At 40.7% G+C, this 20944-nt stretch overlaps 1 protein-coding gene across 1 annotated transcript in view; it reads right to left on the minus strand.

Moving 5' to 3' along the window:
* Positions 1–20944, minus strand: part of LOC101478558 (eukaryotic translation initiation factor 3 subunit H) — a 59984-nt gene that overhangs the window by 12866 nt on the left and 26174 nt on the right. The window contains exons 3-5 of the mRNA XM_004568074.5: positions 11246–11413; positions 6482–6581; positions 2996–3145 (exon numbers count right to left, since the gene is read on the minus strand). Coding sequence (XP_004568131.1) covers positions 2996–3145; positions 6482–6581; positions 11246–11413 — 418 coding nt within the window. The remainder of the gene's footprint in view (positions 1–2995; positions 3146–6481; positions 6582–11245; positions 11414–20944) is intronic.

Raw genomic sequence — 20944 nt, forward strand, 5'->3', positions numbered from 1 at the left:
TTTGCGCGCTGCCAGTGTGTAAATCAGCACTTTGAGTCGTTATTGTGCTAATTTCTCACACCTGCCCCTGGGAAGCTTTTTGATTAGCAGCTTCACAGCTGTTGCTCCACTTGCAGCGATTTATCTCCATAAATGATTGCTGATAAATTCTCCTGAGACTGATGCTGAGTGCCTCTGAGATATAAATGCGAGACTTAAAGAGCCAGGCTGTGAGTTGATATGGTTGGTTATATTTGTTCATATTGTGCTCATTAGTGATGGTAGGCAAAGTTTGATGGCAGGTCCTGCTTTTGAAGACATTTTGGAATAAATAGGCTGTGACATTTAAAATGTGGCATTTACCGGACCGAGTTTTAGAGTGAATCTCTCAATCAAACATCCAATTCCATCCTAAAAGGTACAGGATTGGGAAATCGGATAAGTGGTCAGACGCGCCCTGGAATGCATTTGTGGGCAGTGATCGGAACAATTTACAAAATCCCCCCCCCCCCCAAAGAAAAAAATGTAGCACCTACTATCTGGTACGATCCAGTTATTTTAGAATAAAGTTTAAAGGAATTGGTTTGATTACTTGTTCCTTCTTTTTTAAAATATATATAGGGACACAGTTGTTTATGCTATTAAGGCTCCAGTGTAGTTTGTCTTCCAGCTTACAACTCCAATTTCAAAAAAAAGTTGTGAAATGTAAATAAAACACAAATGCAATGTTTAAACTGAGAAAATATACTATTTTCAGATAAATAAATAAACAAATAAATAAATAAATAAGGCCATTTTGGATTTAACAGCAGCAACACATCCCAAAAAAGCTGGGACAGGGCCATGTTTACCAGTGTGTAACACCCACTTTTCTTTCAACAACAGTCTGGGAACTGAGGAGACCAGCTGCTGGACTTTTAGCAGAGGAATATTGTCCCATTCTTGTCCGTCTGATTATTCTTGCTCTAGCAGCTCAACAGTCCTTGGCCTTATTTGCCATGTTGCTCATTTCATAATGTGCCAAATGTTTTCAGATGGTGAAAGGTCTGGATCGCAGCCAGGCCACATTAGCATCTGGACTCTTCTACTATGAAGCCATGCTGTTATCATAGCTTCAGTGTGCAGTCAAGCATGTTCTGGGTGAAATATGCAGGACCTTCCCTACAAACTTGATATGAGCATATGTTGCTCTAAAACCTGTATACACCTTTAAGCACGGATGGTGCCGAGCTGCCAATTTCACAGGCACGATAAAAGTGCTGATAAAAAGCTGGACGGTCCCTCTGCTCTTCAGTGCAGAGGGCGAAGCATGTTTACAAAATAAATTTGAAATTTGGATTTGTCCAGGTCCATTTTAACCCTGGAGAACCCATGGGTTCAGATCCGACCCCATTGGTTCTCCAGGGTTAAATAGGTTTGGGTCAGAGAAGAAGGCAGTGTTTCTAGACCATGTTCATATATAGCGTCATCTTTGGATCACTGAGACTGAACTTGATTGATTTCTGGAAGTGCTTCTAAGCCCATGTGATGATTTCCATGACAAAGCCCCACCTGTTTTTAAATGCAGTGTTGCCCAAAGACCTGAAGCTCACGAGCATCCAACATTTCCATCCCTGTCCCTTACACACAGACTTGTCCAGATTCTTTGAATCATTTGGTGAGATTATATACTGAAGAGGATGAGCTATTCAAAGTTTTCAAACTTTTACATTGAGGGACATTATTGTGAAATTGTTCCACGTGTTTATAGATGCAGTTTTTTGGAGTCTGCTGTACATCTTTACTTCTGTGAAACTCTAACAAGCTCTTTTGTTTATGTCCAGTCGTGTTACCTGAAATCGTGTTACTACCCAAAATTTGCAGTTCATTCCTTTATGCTTTTATTTACATTTTTCCCAACTTCCCAACATTTGGAATAGGAACTGTAGACACTGTGCATCCACCTCAATGTATCTGACCCTTTCCTCATGAATGAATCATCTGCATGTTCAACCATGTCAGAGCCATCTGACCTAAACACTGCAATGCAATAATAAAAATGTAATAATATTGATATGTATAATATCAATAACACATAAAGCTATATTATCATACCAAGTAAAGTTTCTCAACTAGTACTAAACCCAAGTATAGGAGATGGAAGTGGATGTAAGATCCGGTGTTGTTGCCCTGGGGAGGGTACGCAAAAGGCAGAATGCATCAATAAACTGCTTATTCTTTCATTCAATCTAGCAGCTTTTGGAACAGTTGAGAAGACACAGATTAATGCCCAAGAGTTCGCTAATGTCAAATCAATTTTAATTTAGAAGTAGCCTTAAGTCATGTCTGTTGAAGCAGCCTCCAAGCTTAAAGAGATACCCTCAATATGGCTTCAAAGCTTGTAAGATGATTTTAAGAACTGCCTGCATTCTTTAGTAGATAAGTACTCAGTGTACTATGGTGACTATGTACAAAGAAATCAAACTAAGGTGACACTTTGCTCAGAGCTGGATTGTGTGGGCTGAAAGAATTTCCATCAATAACCACTTTTCCTCTGTTTGACTGTAGATTTTACACAAAGCCTGAAAAGAGATGGTACGAATTTCAGATGACCTTATTGAGCCATTAAGGTGAAATATTGAAAAACGTCCTGCAGTTACGATGTCCCACAGATCTTTTCATTTGCATTGTAAGATTAACTATTTGTCGGCTTTGCAAACAGGAGTCTTGAAACTTGAAAAGAAACCATAACACAGGGTTTTAAATCTGGGAATTAAAAAAAAAATGTATATACAACATCAGGAAGAAAACCAAAGCACTCACACTGCAATGCGGGCATGAGAATAGATAATAAAAGTAAAGCCGTACTAAAGGTTAGGAAACATATGTTGATAACCCTTCAAAAAAAAAACCATCCAGATAAGCTTCCCCTCTTGAGAAAAACGTGTAGTCCACCAATATCTTATTTGCCTTTTTACAACCGAGGTGTCTGGCCTTGGGCCCTTGTGGTAAATGGCTGCATGAGCTCATGTCTGACCTGCTTGAGAGGTTTAGCAGTTCGTGCTTGTCGGCGACCGTGGACTTGTCCTCCAGCTCCCACATTAGTACATTGATAAGATGGGAGTTTTTGATGACGATGGGCACCTCCTCAAACATTTGTTCAAAGCCAATGTTGGCCTTCTTCAAGCTAAAGGGAGACAGAGAAAGAAGAAAAGAGGGGAGGGGAGACAGGAGGTAAAGGTGAAATCACATTTCTTCACATTTCTCACATGGATTTCGACCATCTTTCTACTTTAAACTCACTCGAAGTGTGATGGACCCAATGATGTGGCTGAAAATTAATGATACCAAAAAAAGTGGTGGGTGTTTAAACATCTCATATGATTTCTAAGGGAACCCTGATGGACTTCAGTGCCTGGCCCCGTGTGATAACCACTGTTCTTTTTGTTGTGCTGAATCACAGTCACAGGTTTATACTAACTACAGGAATTTTTTTTCTATTAGAAACATTAAGTTGTTTTAAAGGGACAGCTACCTTGACACAAAAGAGAGTGAATCAGAGTGGAAAATAAACAACTGTTAAACAAACCTGGTCTTAGCTGATCTATAGCAATTGCGAATACATTTTTAAGTGAACAGACGGTGGTTTGGGGTTGATAGTTGCTCTGCTGGGACTCATTTGCATTCAAGTGTTGAAATCAGTTTTTCTAGTCTGTTCCTCTGCTACTCCAAATTTTCGTGTTCGTTAGCATGCGTTTCTCCATATTAAAACAAAAGCTGCATTTCAGTATTGTGCAATATTGAAAAATATTATAATGCATGTTACACGCTGACATGTAAAAAATGCTGTCATTGATTCAGCAGTTCATATTGCCTCCCAATAGCAATGTTAGCCACAGTAACCAGTATGAACTTTGCGGGAGGGCTATTATGCCAAGCACACAAGGCACTGACTAATTCCTGATCAACTCCTCGGGAGCTGAAAGCCGCACCTCTCTCTCCCTTTTTCTAACAGGGTGTCACAGGCTGGGTCTCTGACCCAGCGCTCTGAGTTCATGTTTGTATTTGTCTCATTTTGTTATGTGATTTAGTTTGTGTTATTTCCTATCTGCCTTTAGTTTAGGCAGTTATTGTTCCTGGGTTTTCTATGTTTTGGGGTTTTGTATTTATTCATCACATATTAGGTCTGTTAAGTTGTGTTGTCATGTTTTAGTTTTAGTATTTCCTGTTTTATTCTGACAATGTCATGTGTTCTTTGTTTATTGTATTTAGCTTTCCTCTCCTGGTCCTGTCATTAGGTTTATGTCTGTCAGCTGTTTCCCCCATGTGTCTCCACCTCCCCTGATCACCTCATGTATGTATTTAAGCCCTTTGTTTTCTGCATGCCATTGTCAGGTCGTCTGCTCATCCATGTCTCATCTCCAGGTACCCATGTCAGTTCACTATGGTTAAGGTTTTTCATGTTTTGTTATTAGTTCACCCAGTTTAGGTTATTGTTTAGTTTTCACCGATGCCCTATTATTTTGTACCCTCGTTGCTAACCTCAATAAACGGCTTGTTTTGTTAATCCACACCACGTTTTGGTCTGCGTTTGAGTCCTCCTCTGCAACACATACGGTCTGCCCCAGCCAGACCGTGACACAGGGGTCTGTTAACACAAAATGGAACTTCAATCTTTGCTTAATGTCTCACATAAATCTAATAACCCTGACTGACTGCCTCGGCTCAGCCTGTCACTCGCGCACAGTGGACGGGCTACAAACTAATGTCTGTATGTGTCTAATGTTGCCTTGTTAGATGCATTGTGCTTGTTATGAGATCAATACACTCACTGCATTAATCTGCCGTGTGCAATGTACCAGAAACAGAGATGTTTGGGCTGTTTGGGTCTGTGTGATAAATAGGGATGTGGAGCATCACTGATTTTAAGTTATTCTGAAAGATATTGTTTTATATTCTAAGTAGAGCAGCACCTCAAGCAAACTTTAAGAGGAGACTCGGAGGCAAAAGCAAGACGACAATGGTGCCCCGGGCTCCGAGTCAGTATGGGTAACAGCAGTCTATAAGGAAATCCATAATGATATAAACACTGTTTGCTAAAGATTTGGCACAATTATCAATCTAGAGGGCTTTAAAACATTTCCTGCATTCGATGACCTTTTCAAATGCCGCCAGATTGATATAAAAAGGTGGCTATGAGGAAACGGAAGGACAGCACATTCTACGCAGGACAAATTGTTCAACCATACTAGACTCTGGCACACTTAATGCCACGCTCTTTACAAGTCGGGCCCCGCTGGACAGAGCCAAAAGGTTGACTCCACAGGCAGACTAATTTGAAGCTTCAGATTTTGCGTTGAAGTGGACGCTATTGACCACTGCCTTCATAGCCCGACAGACTTGGAGGGCAGTTCAAAGGGATGAGCCTATTCAACAGTCATCTATCCTTGCCTTTCATTTCAAAAAAAGGTGCACAATATATGCAAGCTTATGCAACATCAAATACAGCAACATGAAAGAGGCTGATTTTTTACTGCACATTGTAGCAGAGGGGAAAAATGAAACACTTTTGAAGTTTTGCATCTTTGGAGGAGGGAAAATGTTATTGATATTCAGATTTCTAGTCTATTTTGGAAATAATAGGATAGAGACGAGATTGTTGTAATGGGGCGATATTGTCCTTTCCTGCCCTGAGCTGCCCTCTTTCAATCACGGACTTATTGGGAACACTGATAGCTACAGATTGGGGCTATAATAAATCATAGGAACTAATGAAAAGCTGCAGAAATGAGAAGGATCCTGACTCTGGGCCAAACACAGTGGGTCAATAACAGAGTGGCTGGCAGACGCACACAGGTGGCGAAATACAGAGGAAATTGGGAGAGAGGGAAATGAAATGATGCAGTTAAATTGCCGTACTGCCTGCAAATACGCTTGCTTTTAGTGGATTTCAAAGTGTATATCTAAAGATTTTTAATGGACAGCCTGCGGTGTTTCTCCACTGGGCCGTTACGCTCGCATTTGTCCGAGCGTTTGCGCCCTCGTGCGTTTCTGCATGTGGGAGCTGGTGCACCGGCACCACCCTGAACTGCCAGGAAAATAGTCCCCCTCATTACAGACGTTTTTAGCAGCAATTTAAAAGCAATTACGATAAGCCTTGGGGTCAGAAAAAGTGTAAACATGGTACATTTGTTTGACGGGCAAGGGCGAGATGATAAATCATCATCATCAGCATCCATCTTCAACTGCTACTAAATACCTCCCCTGAGGATGCAAAGGCCATATTTGCATCCATTGAATAAACAGAATTGGAACTGTGAAAAAAACCCCACTAATAATGATAATAATAATAATAATAATAATAATAATAATAATAATTCTCAATTCCTATAAGCAATAGCAGCTCATGTGTATACATATAGTTATCTGTGAATATCTGCATTTCTGTGTGGGCATGGTCAACAAAGTAAAAGTAGTAGCATGAGTAGTATCCCGCTGTGTGTTCTGGTCCTGAATTACTCACCCCTCAGGTGTGAAATCTTTCTCTTTGCAGATCTCCATGAGTTTTGGGGTAAGCCTGTAGGCTTTGAGAGACAGGGAGCCTTGAGCCGTCTTTATAGGATCTAGAATGAGACAGAGGTGAGAGCTTGATTTTAAAAAAAGAAGAAAAAAACCTGCAATAACCATCTTAAATCATATGGGTTGCAGAAAACAAACTCATGGTTTTCATTTTGCCCATTTCAAATAAATAGATAAATACAACAATGCAATTTTGGACTCATTTTGGAAGTTTCACGACAGCTCTATTTATTGAACACAGTTTTGACATAGATTGCTTTCACGACTCATATTGTTATATGTGAAATCCTGAGTGAGAGAGGGATTGTTTTTTCTTTTTGATTTTCTTTCCCCCTTAAAGACGTGAAAAGTATTCACCCTGAATACAGTGATAAAACAGGGATGTTTCAAAATGTACAACACGGACTAGGATGATATCCAATTTTTCAGCACTGAGAATCATAAAACCCTTAAATTTTACAATTTTCATAAATGAAAAAGCCTAATGATTAATTTTCAGAGAACTGACAAGCCAAGCTATTAAGCCAAAGCCAAAGTTAAGCACTATATTTGCAAAAGCAACTTAGCATGACATGTCAACAATAATAATTAGCTTCCTTTCCATGCACGGAAAAGAGTGGTGTGTCTCTGCACTGTGACCGCCATCATCATAGGCCACAGTAGCTTAATCATAATGCACAGTATTCTCCTTAATAACTCTGAAATGTGGTTTCCAGCAGACTCCTTTTTACACCTCTCTAAAGAAAAGCCACAGTTTACAGATTAATACAGTCAAACTGAGCCAAAAACGTGCATGTCCCCAAAGTGAAAATATGAGGAACAAAAAGATCCTGTTAAAAGGGTCTCATCTGCAGATAAGCCATTATAACAATGACTCAGGGAATTTTCAGATTCCGTCAGTATGTCCTCTCCCCAATTTTCGGGATGGAAAACTCTATTCTTGTACTGGCATACAAAGTAGGAAAAAGAAGAGCACTTACAAAATTGCTTCTGTTATAAAAATCAATTCAACACACTAAAATAAAGTAAAAGCAGCAAATAAGAAAAAACAAAGTTCACTTCCTGTTCAGATTACCTGCAGAAAATGGGTCTTAACTACATCCACCTTTTTACCTACAACTTAGCTAGTTCAGTTCATGTGGTCATCTCCACTGAGAGTGGTTGCTAATAGCAACAGTTCACTAAAGATAACCATCCTATACTTGGAGGAAGCCTGATGGCTTAATTAACATTTTGCATGATCAAGCCTGAAGCCCCAGGAGCCTCGTGAATTTGGACACGGAACCTTTATCTTTTCCTTCCCACAGACACTAATCTGTGCCAAGTGGTACACACATGATTTTATACATCAGTTCTGTTGGTCAATATGCAGTAAACTGTTAGACTTTTGTCTTTATTTTTGCAAATACACAGAAGGAAACTGCACAGAGCTGCTGCTGCTTAGCTCTGCGTTGGTCCATCTTAACCTCTTCAATTTTTCACCTCAAATAAGACAGTCACTGCACTGAACACATTCAAACAACTGGTTTAACAACCAGCTTTAACTCTGTGCTGTCACTGGACAGAAGCCATTAACGCCGCCAGTTGGCCACGGGATTGATTCCTTAATCGACGTAAATTGAACGGTGAGCTAATGAAAAACAGAACAAAAAAAAAAAAAAAAAAAAAAGGAAATCAATTTTCTTTCCTTTTGACTTTAAACGGAGATATAATGTCAATTCCTTTGAGGCACTGTGATCTGTTAAGCGCTGCATTATTGACTGACATAACAGCGCACTCCTTTGGAATGAGAGGACGCTCACTGCTTGGCTAAATGGCTTTCTGGGATGACTGGATCAGAGGGTTGCATGTTTAAAATGGTCAAATTTAATCTTTGTCAATACTGAGTGTCTACAATCTAAAAACAATACAACCCAGGAGTAATGCTAAAGAGACAGAACAGGGCAGGGAGAGCTCCTCGACAGTCAGCATTACTTAAACCTTGAAATTCAAAGTTGTTTTCATTAGCAATTTCCCAGCACAGAATACATTTATTTTCCTAAATCTGAGATTTTTTTTAAACTACAGTCCTCTTTATTGTCTGACTCTAGACTTGAAGTAACTGGATAAACTGTGAACGGTTTTAATGAAAGACTGCTTTAAATTCAGTGAGCTTGTGAGTCTTTTTGTGTCACCCTGGCTTTACTTTTATTTTTCGGTTCATAAACCTGAGGGAGAAAAACAAAATGAGCAATACAGAGAGGAAATACTTTCTTGACACAGTGTGGCATACTGACAGTGTCTATATTTGATTCCTCAGCTTAGAAAAGTTTAATGTGTTGGTCCATGTCCTCTGTAATGTCTAGGGTCCACACACCAACACCCCTGCCTTTGCCTACTGCCCAGCTCAATCTGCAGCTCACACCAACGCCTGCCTCTGCAGAAGGTGGGCCCACAGGGTAGCAGATCCATGCTAGTTTTCAGGCCTCATGGAGGCAGGCCTGGCCATCAGATGCTCGCTGGTGAGGTTAATCACCTCTAAACAATCGGTTTCTTTAGAATTTTCCAAATTGCTCGCTGTCCGGTCCCACCTCTGTGACAAAGGCCTTGGACAACACACTTCCCAGGATCACACGGACGCACAAATGACACGCCCTGGCAATTTGTCAAGGGCATGTCAAAAGGAGTCCGTTGAGGTGGTTCGGACATCTGGTTTGGATGACGACTGGGCACGCCTGACTGGGCGTACAACCCAGTGTAAACCCAGAACCTGCTCAAGTGACTGGATTTCTTATCAAGCCTGGGAATGCCTTGGGATCCCCCAGGAGAAACTGGGGAACATGGCTGGGGAGAAAGATTTCTTGAATACGCTGCTTAACCTGCTGCATCCACAGCCTGACTTCAGATAAGTGGAAAATAATGGATGGATGGATAAAAGAAAACAGCAGCACTCTGACAGGAACGACAAAACAATCGCCATTATCATCCATTTCATTGTCCACTTATCCATGTAATGTATTAATATGCTCCCTCTGAACTTGGTGTGGCAATAAAATTCCATTTATTTAGACACTAAGAAGTTAACACTTCACTAAGTAGTGACAGGTTTTCATTTTCTGTCATGTTTTGCTGTCATTTAAATCCTTACACCATCTGGGGTGGTTCAGCATTTCCGGGGAGCTTTTAAAGGCTTTTAGTGTGAAGCAGGTGAACCCACATAATGCCTGTTGGTCTCATGTTAGCAGCTACAGGCTACATAGTTAATCCAGTCTTCTGCGAGCCCGCCTTTCCCTCACAAGAGTTCCAGACCACGGCATCAACAGAATTTATTGTAAGGTCAAAAGCCAAAAGTCATCTCCATCTAAATCTGTACTATTGCAGATGTGCACAAAAATAAAAACTCTCTATAAATAATCGTCAGTCTCCTTGATGATATAGACTTGATGACAATGCAGAACTTGCAGAAATCCATCTTGAAACAAAAATCTAATTCCAGGCACATGACGCTTAGAATTAGATTGTTTTTTAAACATCTGTGCTTACCTCCACTAATCTGTTCCTACATCTGTCAGACTGATTTATTGCTGAGTTTCTAAAAGTGCACCGCAGCAAAATATCTTAAGACTTCTCAGTGGCAGTCCTATTCTTGGATACCTATTGATTAAAGAGACTAAATTTGACATGTGGTTGTTTAATCATGGCAGAAACCTGAGTGACAATGAAGCATAAATGACTGTAATCAACTCTCTTGTAGAGGCACCATTTTGGTGCAAGTGAAAGAAAACAGATAACGACCATGTTTACTGAAACTAAGCAAGCTTTTCTGCTTTCAGGCCTAGGGTGAGTGTTTTGATGTTGCTGTGTTTACTTTATTTCATGAGGACTCAGCAGTACTTTGTGGGGCCAACTTTACTAGAATGACTTTCCACCAGCATGAGTCTCTTTCAGTACTGGTGCCCTGTGAAAGGTTTGAATGGCTTTAGGACATGTGACAAATACAGCAGTGGATCCCTTCTCTCCTTTTGGCTTGATATCACATTATCAATACAACTTTTTTTTTTAAATGTAACAGCAACAGACAGTCCAAGATTTACACCTTTATTGTGGCTCTTAAAAACACACACAACATAAACTTGAAGGGGACCTATTATGCAAATTTCCAATTATTTTAATTCTTGAACCCCACTAGGGCAGCTTTACATTATTAAAGGTTCAAAATAATTTGGCTTATCCACTGTGCGAAATAAGCCATTTCAGCTTCCATTCCCCTACTTTAAGGCAGATTTCTTCTCGTGGGGGCTTTTATACTCAGTCACAGCTGTGGACCTGACACATTAGAGATACCCACTCTCACTGACATCATACGGAGCAAAAGGAAACAAAATATCAGAGATCAAGTGCTTTGAACAGTCTGAACTTTAGGCTCAGCTGCTCTTATTCTTTAAATGTTTATGCAAATTTAATATGAGCATCCACCGCCAGTGCAAGTATGAAAGAATATAAGAAAAAGTATAATAAGTAAATTATACTTAAATTGATGAATTTTTAATTTAACATCTATACCATGAATCTTTTTTATTTATATTCAAATTCTTTGTAATGTTCTGTCTGTTCATCTATAGTAAAATATATTTGATGTTTTGCCAATTTCTTGCAAACAAAAGTAAACAAAATGATTTAAAAAAAAAAAAAACTGTCTTTACGCCGTGTTCTGTACAGGACTACTCACCATATATGAGTACTACTGACTCCTCAATGGCGTGCTGGTAGCTGAACTGAGAGTCGAGCAGCGCTCGGCTGACAAAGGAGCCATAGTAGGTGGACTGGTACCAGCCCACATGCAGATGGTCAATGTTGACGTGACGCAGAGAACGCATCATCTCCATCTGGTACTGGACTAGAGGCCGAGGAAGAGGAAGAAATAGAGAGGAAGGGAGGGGAAAGTCAGGGAAATGGGACAAAGAAGAAGGGGAAAAAAAATCAGTTCACTGAAATCAGCTTCTTTTTTTTGAAACTGTGAATATCTGTTCTCCATCTGGAACTCTACATGGTGTATGAACAAGGGGAGGGAGTAATGGGAGAGAGGAGATGTGAGAAAAATGATAAATATGGTGAAGAAAAAGAGCAACCAGGATGTGAAGGACGAATGCAATGAAACTGAGGAAAAACAAAAGCTTCATCTTCTGTTATCAAGTGGCTGTGGTGGAGATTTCTAAAACAAACATCAGCTGGGTTCACCAGTCAGCCTTTCATTACTTATGTCAGTTAATACATCGTACTGGGGAGAGAACGGCAGGACAGAGACACAGACAGGCTTAAGCTAACAGAGAGAAGGCAAGATGCATTTTGGGGAGAGCCATTTCATTATGGCAGACACATCCTAAGGATGCACAGCCACAAATACAAACAACCTGCCTCGCTGGCTGTAAGTAACAACCAAAGCAAGCAAGCAAAACAGTATCTCTATGCAGGCTGGCTGGAGGAGGTTGATAAATCAGTTTGTGATTGGGCAGCTGTGGCCCCCTAGACCCCAGTCTGTAGAGCACATCCTTCTCCTACTGGGGCTGTTAGCAAGAACAAACTGGAGCGGTTTGAAAAGAGGCATGGGTGAAAAGCAGAAAGGGAAAGAAAAAAAGAGCAAAGCTGGGAAAAATGAAGGACACTTGAAATGGAGGGAATGTGTTAAAGAGGGGAAGTGGGATGAGAGGGAACACACAAAGAAAAATAAGGCAGGGAAGAAAACAATTTTTTTTTTTTTTTTTTTTTTAATGGGTGAACTTCTTTTTTTATCTTCTGCCTTATGGTCAAAATTTGACCCCTGGCAGTTGAGGTTATGTAAAGCAGAGATCAGCCAAAGTCAAAATATATTAACATTTCATTTGGTTGTAATTAGCTGACCTCCAAGAGTTCATGGAGTGTTAAAAACACTGAGGTTTCTGAATCACTAAAATCCAAAGCGATGCAAGGGACCCCATCTGATTTGCATTAATCTCAAGTTTTCTTGAAGCAAACCTCCCACAAACCTGTTTCTTGCAACAAAACAAAGAAAATAATCAATCAAATGTTCTCCTTGAACTGAATTTTAACATTTGGCTTGGAGCAGTGGATGGGAACAGTCCCTTTTTGTGGCCCCATACATGAATTGATGAACTGGACGTAACAGTCTATCCTTTAAATCTTCCCCTTTATTTAGTGTTTGACATGGTCAGTGAGACAAAAGGAAGCAGAGTCAAACAGAGGGAGGAGGATGAGAAAGTAGGAGAGAAATAGAGGAAGATGCAGTACATGAAGATTGAGAGAGAAATTGGGAGACTGTAGCAATTCTGGTACATATCATAGGAGGAGGAGGAGGTTTCAGGTAGCATCTGCAAGTGTGTTTGTGTGTTTCTAAAGTGTGTGTCTATAACATTCAAGTTTTTAATTCTGACTGAATGGTGACAAATAAGAAGTAGGTGAGAATTAAAACAGAGAGTGGGAGAAAAGGGTAACAGGAGAAGCAAAAAAGAGCGTGAGGAAAGGAGGGAGTGATGGTGATGGAAGGATAATAAGTCTGTTGGAGAGTGGCTCTGCTCGGGGGCTGGCTAGTAGCAGACTCCAAGACAGACAGAGCTCAAGGCAGCCTGCCACCTAAATACAGCATCTGTCTGTGCACTTCTATGCCCATCAGTATGGGTACTTACCTTTTAGGCTCCACTGAGGCATGCACCAGCCCAGCACCCTATCATTAGCAGGGAAATTGTGTACAAAGTGATCTGTCTCTGATACAAAAGCTAAAGGCTGGGCGATTGACAACAGAGGTAGGAAAACCAATTGGCCATCTCTCCTCCCTAACTCAACACCACCTTCAATTCCTAGTTCGCAACTCTAATCTTTGTTGTGTCCAATATGCAGCTCAATCGGGACTTTGCTTTCAGCACATATTTCCTATTCCTTATGACTGTATTGCAGATTTAAACAACTGGTGATGATCTTCTTAAGTGATGGTTTAAGAAGGTCGTCATCAAAATAAATAAATAAATAAAAAAAATATGATGATCTATGATAACAGGGTTCTTGCTGATCGGAGCTGGCTCGGCCCTGGCTTATCGGAGAATTAAGAAAGCGGAACCGGCTGTTCAAACCCCCCCAAGGCTGCCCGCTGGGATTGAAACGATGGGACGAGGCGCGACTTCTCAGAACGGGCTCATTGAGAGCAGCATGGTTAAGACCTTGGAGACGCTTACAGCTGCCGTGAATACTCAGAATAACACCCCTGAGCGTATATTGGGTTACATCAAGGAGAGGCCTGCTCAGAATAACACCTTTGAGTGAAAGTTGGATTACATCGTGGAACAGCTGACTGCAGTCGTGAGTTCTCAGAATCGGCTCTCTGAGCAAAAGAATGTCAACACCACGGAACGCAAGTTTGATACCATCATGGGGAAGCTCGCAGTTCTCCAACGGGAGATTGAGAGACTAGTGTCGGAGTGTTAAAGAACAGCTTTGAAATTCTCATGAGGTGTTGCAAAAGAAAAATCACCATCATAATGCGGCTACCCGGTGCCAGCTGTGGGCTCAAGGCTGGAGCCGAACAAAAACTCCCTGATAACGACTGTGTTGAGTCTGTTCCTTCCCATTCCCTACAAGGCCACCTGGGTTGGCTGGAAGACTGTTTACTTAGCCTGGCAGGGCGAAGGACACTGTCTCAGCTGAACTATGGACACGCAAACACATACATATACTGATACTGATAAGCAATCACTGACGCATCACCCTCCCTACCCCGGATCCAACGCCACCTCCAACGCTTACCTCCCCTCTGATGTGGACATCGGGTCAGCTGGAGGCGCAGTCGAAGATTGCAGCGGTCCCAGATCAGATGTACACACTGGAACACTTTCCCATGTTGCTTGTCTGTGTTTATTGTGCTATGGTGTGTTGATATCTATGATTTCCTGTATTATCCTTTTGTGTTACACATTTCGATGTTTTTTTCCTTGCTACCTAGCCTGACCTGTCTCCCCAATGTGATGTTTGTGTATTGTATGTACGGTCGGCAAGGTCTGTCATCTCGGTTGTGGGCAAAAGACCAGCAACTGACAAATAAAGGCTATCTCATCTCATCTCTCATCTCAAAAGCTGCAAGAGCTGAACATGTGTTGGCGCGACACCACTTAAAACGGCCTGTTGTTTAAAGCGTGACTTTACACCATCGAGCCTTGCTGAATGTTAAAACGTGTCACTCTCAATCACTCGTCTTGGATCTCTGTCAAACGAGTTGATCTATAAGGCATTCAAGACAACTTCAAAGTCCGTGGGTCTTTCTGCAGTCGATATTACAGTTTAGATTCAAGGGTGGATTTCAGCGTTTTCTTTAAAATGAAAAGGTTGGTCAAAAGTCTAAGTATCCTTGAGAAGCATTTACAGGGAGGTTCTTTTTAACAGAGGAGCAGAAATCTAAGACTCAAGTGAAAAGTCACTGATCTTTAGAAGGTTAAGAAATCATATCTGAAGTACTCGGAATTTCAAAAGAGTGGAGCAGCCTCCATAACGAAAGAAACGCCGTCTCAATAGTGTCTTTCCCCCTGTAGCTTGTAGGACAAACTGAGCAGCAAAGAGGCAATGGGGCACAGAGAAACAAAGGGACAGCCATATATGAGCCTCAGTAAAAATGCTTTAACCCACTGGGTTTGTGGTTCTGATTCCTCAGAATTATTATTCATATTTGGATTGATATACAGATTTCCTTCAAGACTATTGTCATTTTTAAAAGTTCTGGAATAATATGAATTCTTCCCACTAAAACTTCAACAATGTGAGGCATGGGCAAAAAAAACAACCCAGAAAACAAACAAAAAGACCCCCAATTCACAAAAGGTGAAAGTCAAATAATAAAAATGCTGCAGAAATAGTAGAATTAGTATTCAGCGGATACTTTTGTATGGGCCTTCTTTAATTTGAATTTGAACTTTTTGGGGATGTTTTTCTCTTCTATTTTGCACAATTTGAATGTGTTTCCTTTGTGTTTGTTACATTTCCATAATTTGAAAATACATGCATGCATGCACCACTGCAAGTGATGGTGAGAAAAAATTAAAATATATTTATTCCAGCAGATTATCCCAGCATGTCATTAAGTCTGTGTATCTGAATACTCTTAACATTAAAATGACACCATGTGAATGGGAAAAGACTACCGCGTGTTCAAACTAATCAAAGTTTACACCAACTTCACACTGACTGACGTGTACTCTACTCGACTGGATGACACTCGGCTTCCAGACGAAACTCAAGCAGACAGGCCGCCTTGCAAACAAACTCCTACCGACTGTACTCAGGTCAGAAAGGAAAAGACGAAGAAACAAAGACAGAAGACACATGAAGAAAATCAACTGTCTCTTAGCCTGAGAGCTAAAGTGAGATTCGGGGGCGAGTGAGACAACCAGCCAGTGGCAGGCCTGCAGAGGCATCCACTACAAAAATCTAATAGAAGATACAAGAGTCTTGTAAATGGCACAGGACCACTACCTTCTTTGTTCATAAACCATAAATTACAGCTGTGGAGGAAAAAAAAAAGAACAACAAACAGCAAAACAAACTGCGTGGCATCTTAGCTGTGTCGACTCAACACTGATTGGAAGTCATAAACCTCTGGAGATCTTTCAATCTGCCTGATAACATAGGTGCTAAAAACAATTATTTTTATAGTTATATAATCACCAGTAACAAACTGACACTTATTGATGAGATAAAAAACTGTATGCACTTAAAGTGAAATTCTGTGTTCTTTTGTATCAACTGACACCGATAAACAAATCTCTCTCTACATCTATATATATTTATTTAGCTTACTTATCTATATCAGCTGATACCTGTTTATCTTCCCTATTTTTGTATTGTTCTCTATTATGACACAAGTATTCTTCATCACACTTTCTCTGAACCTTTACCAAGGGCAAAACTGACGTGACAGCACAGATAAATATCCTTCGCTGACACCTGTAAATGCCATCTTATTTGCCAATAGTCAATATCAGTCAACAAGCAAGACAGATTGGTACATGCTTGGAAAACACTGACACCCCCCCCCCCCAAAAAAAATAAATAAATAATGAAAGAACATTTTTACTCTGAGTGGCCAATTGATTATCCGGTGCCTATTTTTGATCTACGCACTGACTGACATATTGTTTTATACCTAAAAATGAGTCATAAAGAGATAAGAAGTCAAAGCTACAAACACATCATGGGACTCGAGGTTCATACACGACAAAGAGAAGCTTTTGTACTTCCTGAATGTCAAAACAGGGAGGAAAAAAAGGCTAGAGTAATCTGACGTGAATAATGTTCTGTTCTTTCAACTATGACTGTGCCTACTTTACTTTTACCTTCAATATAGTACTTACAGCACAACAGTTCATAGACAAAATGAAAGAGGCAGCGTGCATCATCTACAGGCTCACAAGTATCATGTGGATTAATTATCTTGAGGGTGCACACACATAATAGATGATCGTGCTCTTTCTTTTCCCTCCTTTCCCTTTCTTCATCCACCAAGGGTGAGACTACATTTAGTCGTGCTAAGGAACAACACAAATTCTACTTCACCAGAATAGCTGGAGAGCTACTCCAGTTAATATGGACTTTTTGAAAGAGAGACAGAAAGAGGACTTCTTTCTCCCCCCCTGTTGCTTTACTAGGGAAGCCAGTAATATTCTGTGGACATAACAGCAGCATTAGCCCAAGAACAGCCAATTTAACAATATCATCAAGGCGTGGAGGTGGGAGCGTGCCCCACCATTTGCTATTCCTCACTCATTTCTGCTGCCCTGCCGCCTCTCCTATCAATCAATCTGGTTCTGAGGCCAGACGGGGAATGAGTCTGTCCATTCCCTTAGTGCTGCTTGATTGTGTGTGTGTGTATTTAGACAAGAGACAAAGTGAAAGTGTGTTTAAAGGAGTATGTGAGGAACTGTGAGTTCAACAGAAAATTGAGAAGGAAATAGGATGTGATGCAGAGAGTAAAAGTGTGACATCTGGAAAGGAGAGAGAGTGTGTGTGTGTGTGTGTGTGTGTGTGTGTGTGTGTGTGTGTGTGTGTGTGTGTGTGTGTGTGTGTGTGTGTGTGTGTGTGGAAAAGGAAGGTGAGAGACGTGAAGCTTGAGGATGGACAAGCCGTATGTATGTATGATAGACTGGAGGTGTTTATCAGTAGGGAGCAAAACTCCTTACCTTGGGGAGGAACATTCAGAGTCATAACCAACAACGTACTACCGTGTGTGTGTGTGTGTGTGTGTGTGTGTGTCTCCGCCATGAACCAGACAGACAGTCCATACTCTAATACTCAATGACACAAGAGGTGAACTGCGTTGGACCTTGCATGCTGCTGCAGGCCACAACATCTCTGTGCGGGCAGCAAGGTGTGTGTGAGCGTGTGTGGGTCTCTGAATGTGAGGCTGCACGTATCTGTGTGTCACAACACATTCTAATCACCACCTTGACAGGCTGACGGGGCCTTGCCTGGAAAGTCTGTTGCGGTTTAACACACACACACACACGCCAAAGTTTACATCCACCAGCGTCAAGTTAAGCAGGTGAGTAGCAGACAATGGTGCCAAGTGTTTGAAGCTTGGGAGAGCGACATTTCTTTACCCTCAGTTTCCTCCCACTACTTACCGAATTTGGCGAATAGAACATTTTAATAGTTTAAAATAAGGATAAATGGGCCAATCAGACCTCCATCAAAAATACATTTTCGTTATAGGGGGAAAAATCCATTTGGAAGCCGCAATGAAATTAAAATTATGACTTTCAGATGGTGCATTTATCAAGGAAAGTTAAAGAGAAAGAAAGAATATGTTAAGAAATATCTTCAATATTAAGAAATATCAAGCTATGCATATATAATGCATTTCTAATTTGTATTAACACCTCAAGCTGAAACTTGAAAAACACACACATACAAAAAAAGATTCAGTTCGTGCATGAAGTGTAACACTTTTGATTGTACTGAACAGACTGAAAACCCCTATTTCCACATATGTTCTCCACAGTGACAGCAAACCACACTCATTTTGGCATTTCATAAATACTTTAGAGCCACGAGGAAAACAAAACAAATGTTTAGCTTACAATTTAAAGACATCGTATTCTACCAGCGTACTGCTGAGTGAAGAAGGCTGTTGTTCTTCTCCCCCCCCACCTCACCCTCAGGGCCCCGGAGCACAAACCCTCATTGAACAAGTCCACACTCTTGACCCATTCATTCAACACAGCTGACAACCCACTTTTACTCTGCACTCCATTCTGACAGTCATTTACTTTGCGACAAGGATGCCAAGCTGTTTTGGAAGGTAAAAACAGAGTGGTTCTTACCATCTCTGTGTTTACACATTTATTTTGCAGTTCTCTTTAAAAGCCTCTCTGACAAGCACTAAGCATTCTATAAATACTCCAGGCTTGACTTAACCCCATATGCAACTAAACAACGCTGCATCCACTACTACGTCTACTTCAGAGGACAAAGATAATCTGAATGTTTTTAGGCTTTGAGGCCGACTTCCTTCTCTTCTTTGTTGTTGCAATGCTGCTGCCCCGTTTGCCAAACCCTTCATCTAACCTTGCTACTCCCTCAGATTCCCTAAACAGACTCAGTAATGTTTGTACTTCTCTCCTTCTCCAAATCTGTTAAAAATTCTAGGTTATCTGCAGAGTCCAAAAACTCTTCACTCATACCCTGTCCAGATTTGGGAAAACAATGAAAAATGACCAGCGCAGAAAGTGAAAATAATGTCTCCACAATAAAACAAGGAAATGATGGACATGCTGTTACTCTCAAGGACAAATAAGATTAGCCATCATCAAATGCAGTGCATGTCTATATGCTGTACCCATGAGATGCAACTGAGACAAAATCCATAATGCTATCCATTCATTCCCAGCCCACAAAGCCCATGTGGAACTCAAATTTAATGGCTGTAGCCCTTTTTTATGAGTTATTCATGACCTCCCAGGTTCGCAGGATTTCTTTAGCACTTTAAGCTCACAATACCAACCTTCATCACGCTTGTTCCTTCATCACTGATTCTACCCACCTGTGCTTATAGCTTTACAGCTGACCCTTTACTACCAGATTAACCAAACAACAACAGTCACTAGGGTTGCCACAAACGATTATTTTGATAGTCGACTAGTCACCGATTATTTTTGCGATTAGTCGACTAATCAGAGCATGCATCCATTGGACGTAAAACCTACAGCTTACTGCACAAGCATGCATCTGCTCTTATGTAACTATCATTAGCTTACAGCTTTAAGTGTTTAAAGTATGTGCTAACTAAAAATAAAGACAAGATAGTTTATTAAATTTAAATGAAATTTGCAGATTGTTTCGGTGAAGTTTAATAAACTCCTTGCTATCTAAAATATAACGGGACACCGGAGTATATTCTCGAGCATCTTACACTTCTGATAATCAGTTGTCTGCTTGACGTTTATACAGCGGTGTAAAAACTATAACTTTAATTTCAGCCAAACCAATTTACTCAGGAACAAATAAAATACTAAAAAAAGCCAAACAATAACATTTTTAAGTTATCTAAGTGACATATATATTTAACCTGAGTAGCGAAAGATGGCGGTGGGTTTGAAAACGATTTGCCGGGAGTCCGGTGTTCTCACAGGCTCTAGTGAGCCTTGCCCCCGGCTAGCTATCGAGCTAGTGGGTAACAGACGTCTCCGAAAACGTCGGAGCGCTTTTGAAAATATGTGGTGTCTTGATAAACTGAGCAGATATTTGAGGTTTACACAGCTACATTCTCGCCTGAAAATATGTTAAACGTTTAATTTTGTGACCCAGAAAGAATAATAAGAGTAATATTAAAACAAACTAGCTGCCACCATTGTTGGAAACTGAGCTGGGCTGCGCTATGAATTCTGGGACGCATCTTCTTCTTCTTCGGGGTTTAACGGCAGCTGGCATCTTCTGTTTCAGTCCGTTATTACACTCTTAAATCCTACTACTTATTCCTGCGTCTTTTGTGATCTTACAAAGCTTCAAACGACGCGTCGACTATTAAATCAGTCGTCGACGATTTTGATAGTCGACGTAATCGTGACTAGTCGAGTAATCGTGGCGGCCCTAACAGTCACACAGTAATACGTATAGTTTAACAGTGGGGTCATGTGCTAAAAGGCAGATTTAGTGAGAACTCTGAGTGGAAAGTTTGAGTTTTCTTCTTCCAGAAGACCCCCAACTTAGACAACCTTTCTTCAACCAACTCAGGGTTTCTCTACAAAACTGTCAATTCTTCCTTCATAGGCCACATAACATTAATTTGCCCCAGTTCACATCTCTACAATGACAGAAACCCCATTTAGTTGTCAGTTCGTGATTTGTTATAGTTCAACAACTATTGGCTGATTTCAATTCTGCTGGAGTACTGGCTAAA

This window comes from Maylandia zebra, linkage group LG11 (assembly GCF_041146795.1).
Source record: "Maylandia zebra isolate NMK-2024a linkage group LG11, Mzebra_GT3a, whole genome shotgun sequence".
Taxonomy (NCBI): domain Eukaryota; kingdom Metazoa; phylum Chordata; class Actinopteri; order Cichliformes; family Cichlidae; genus Maylandia; species Maylandia zebra.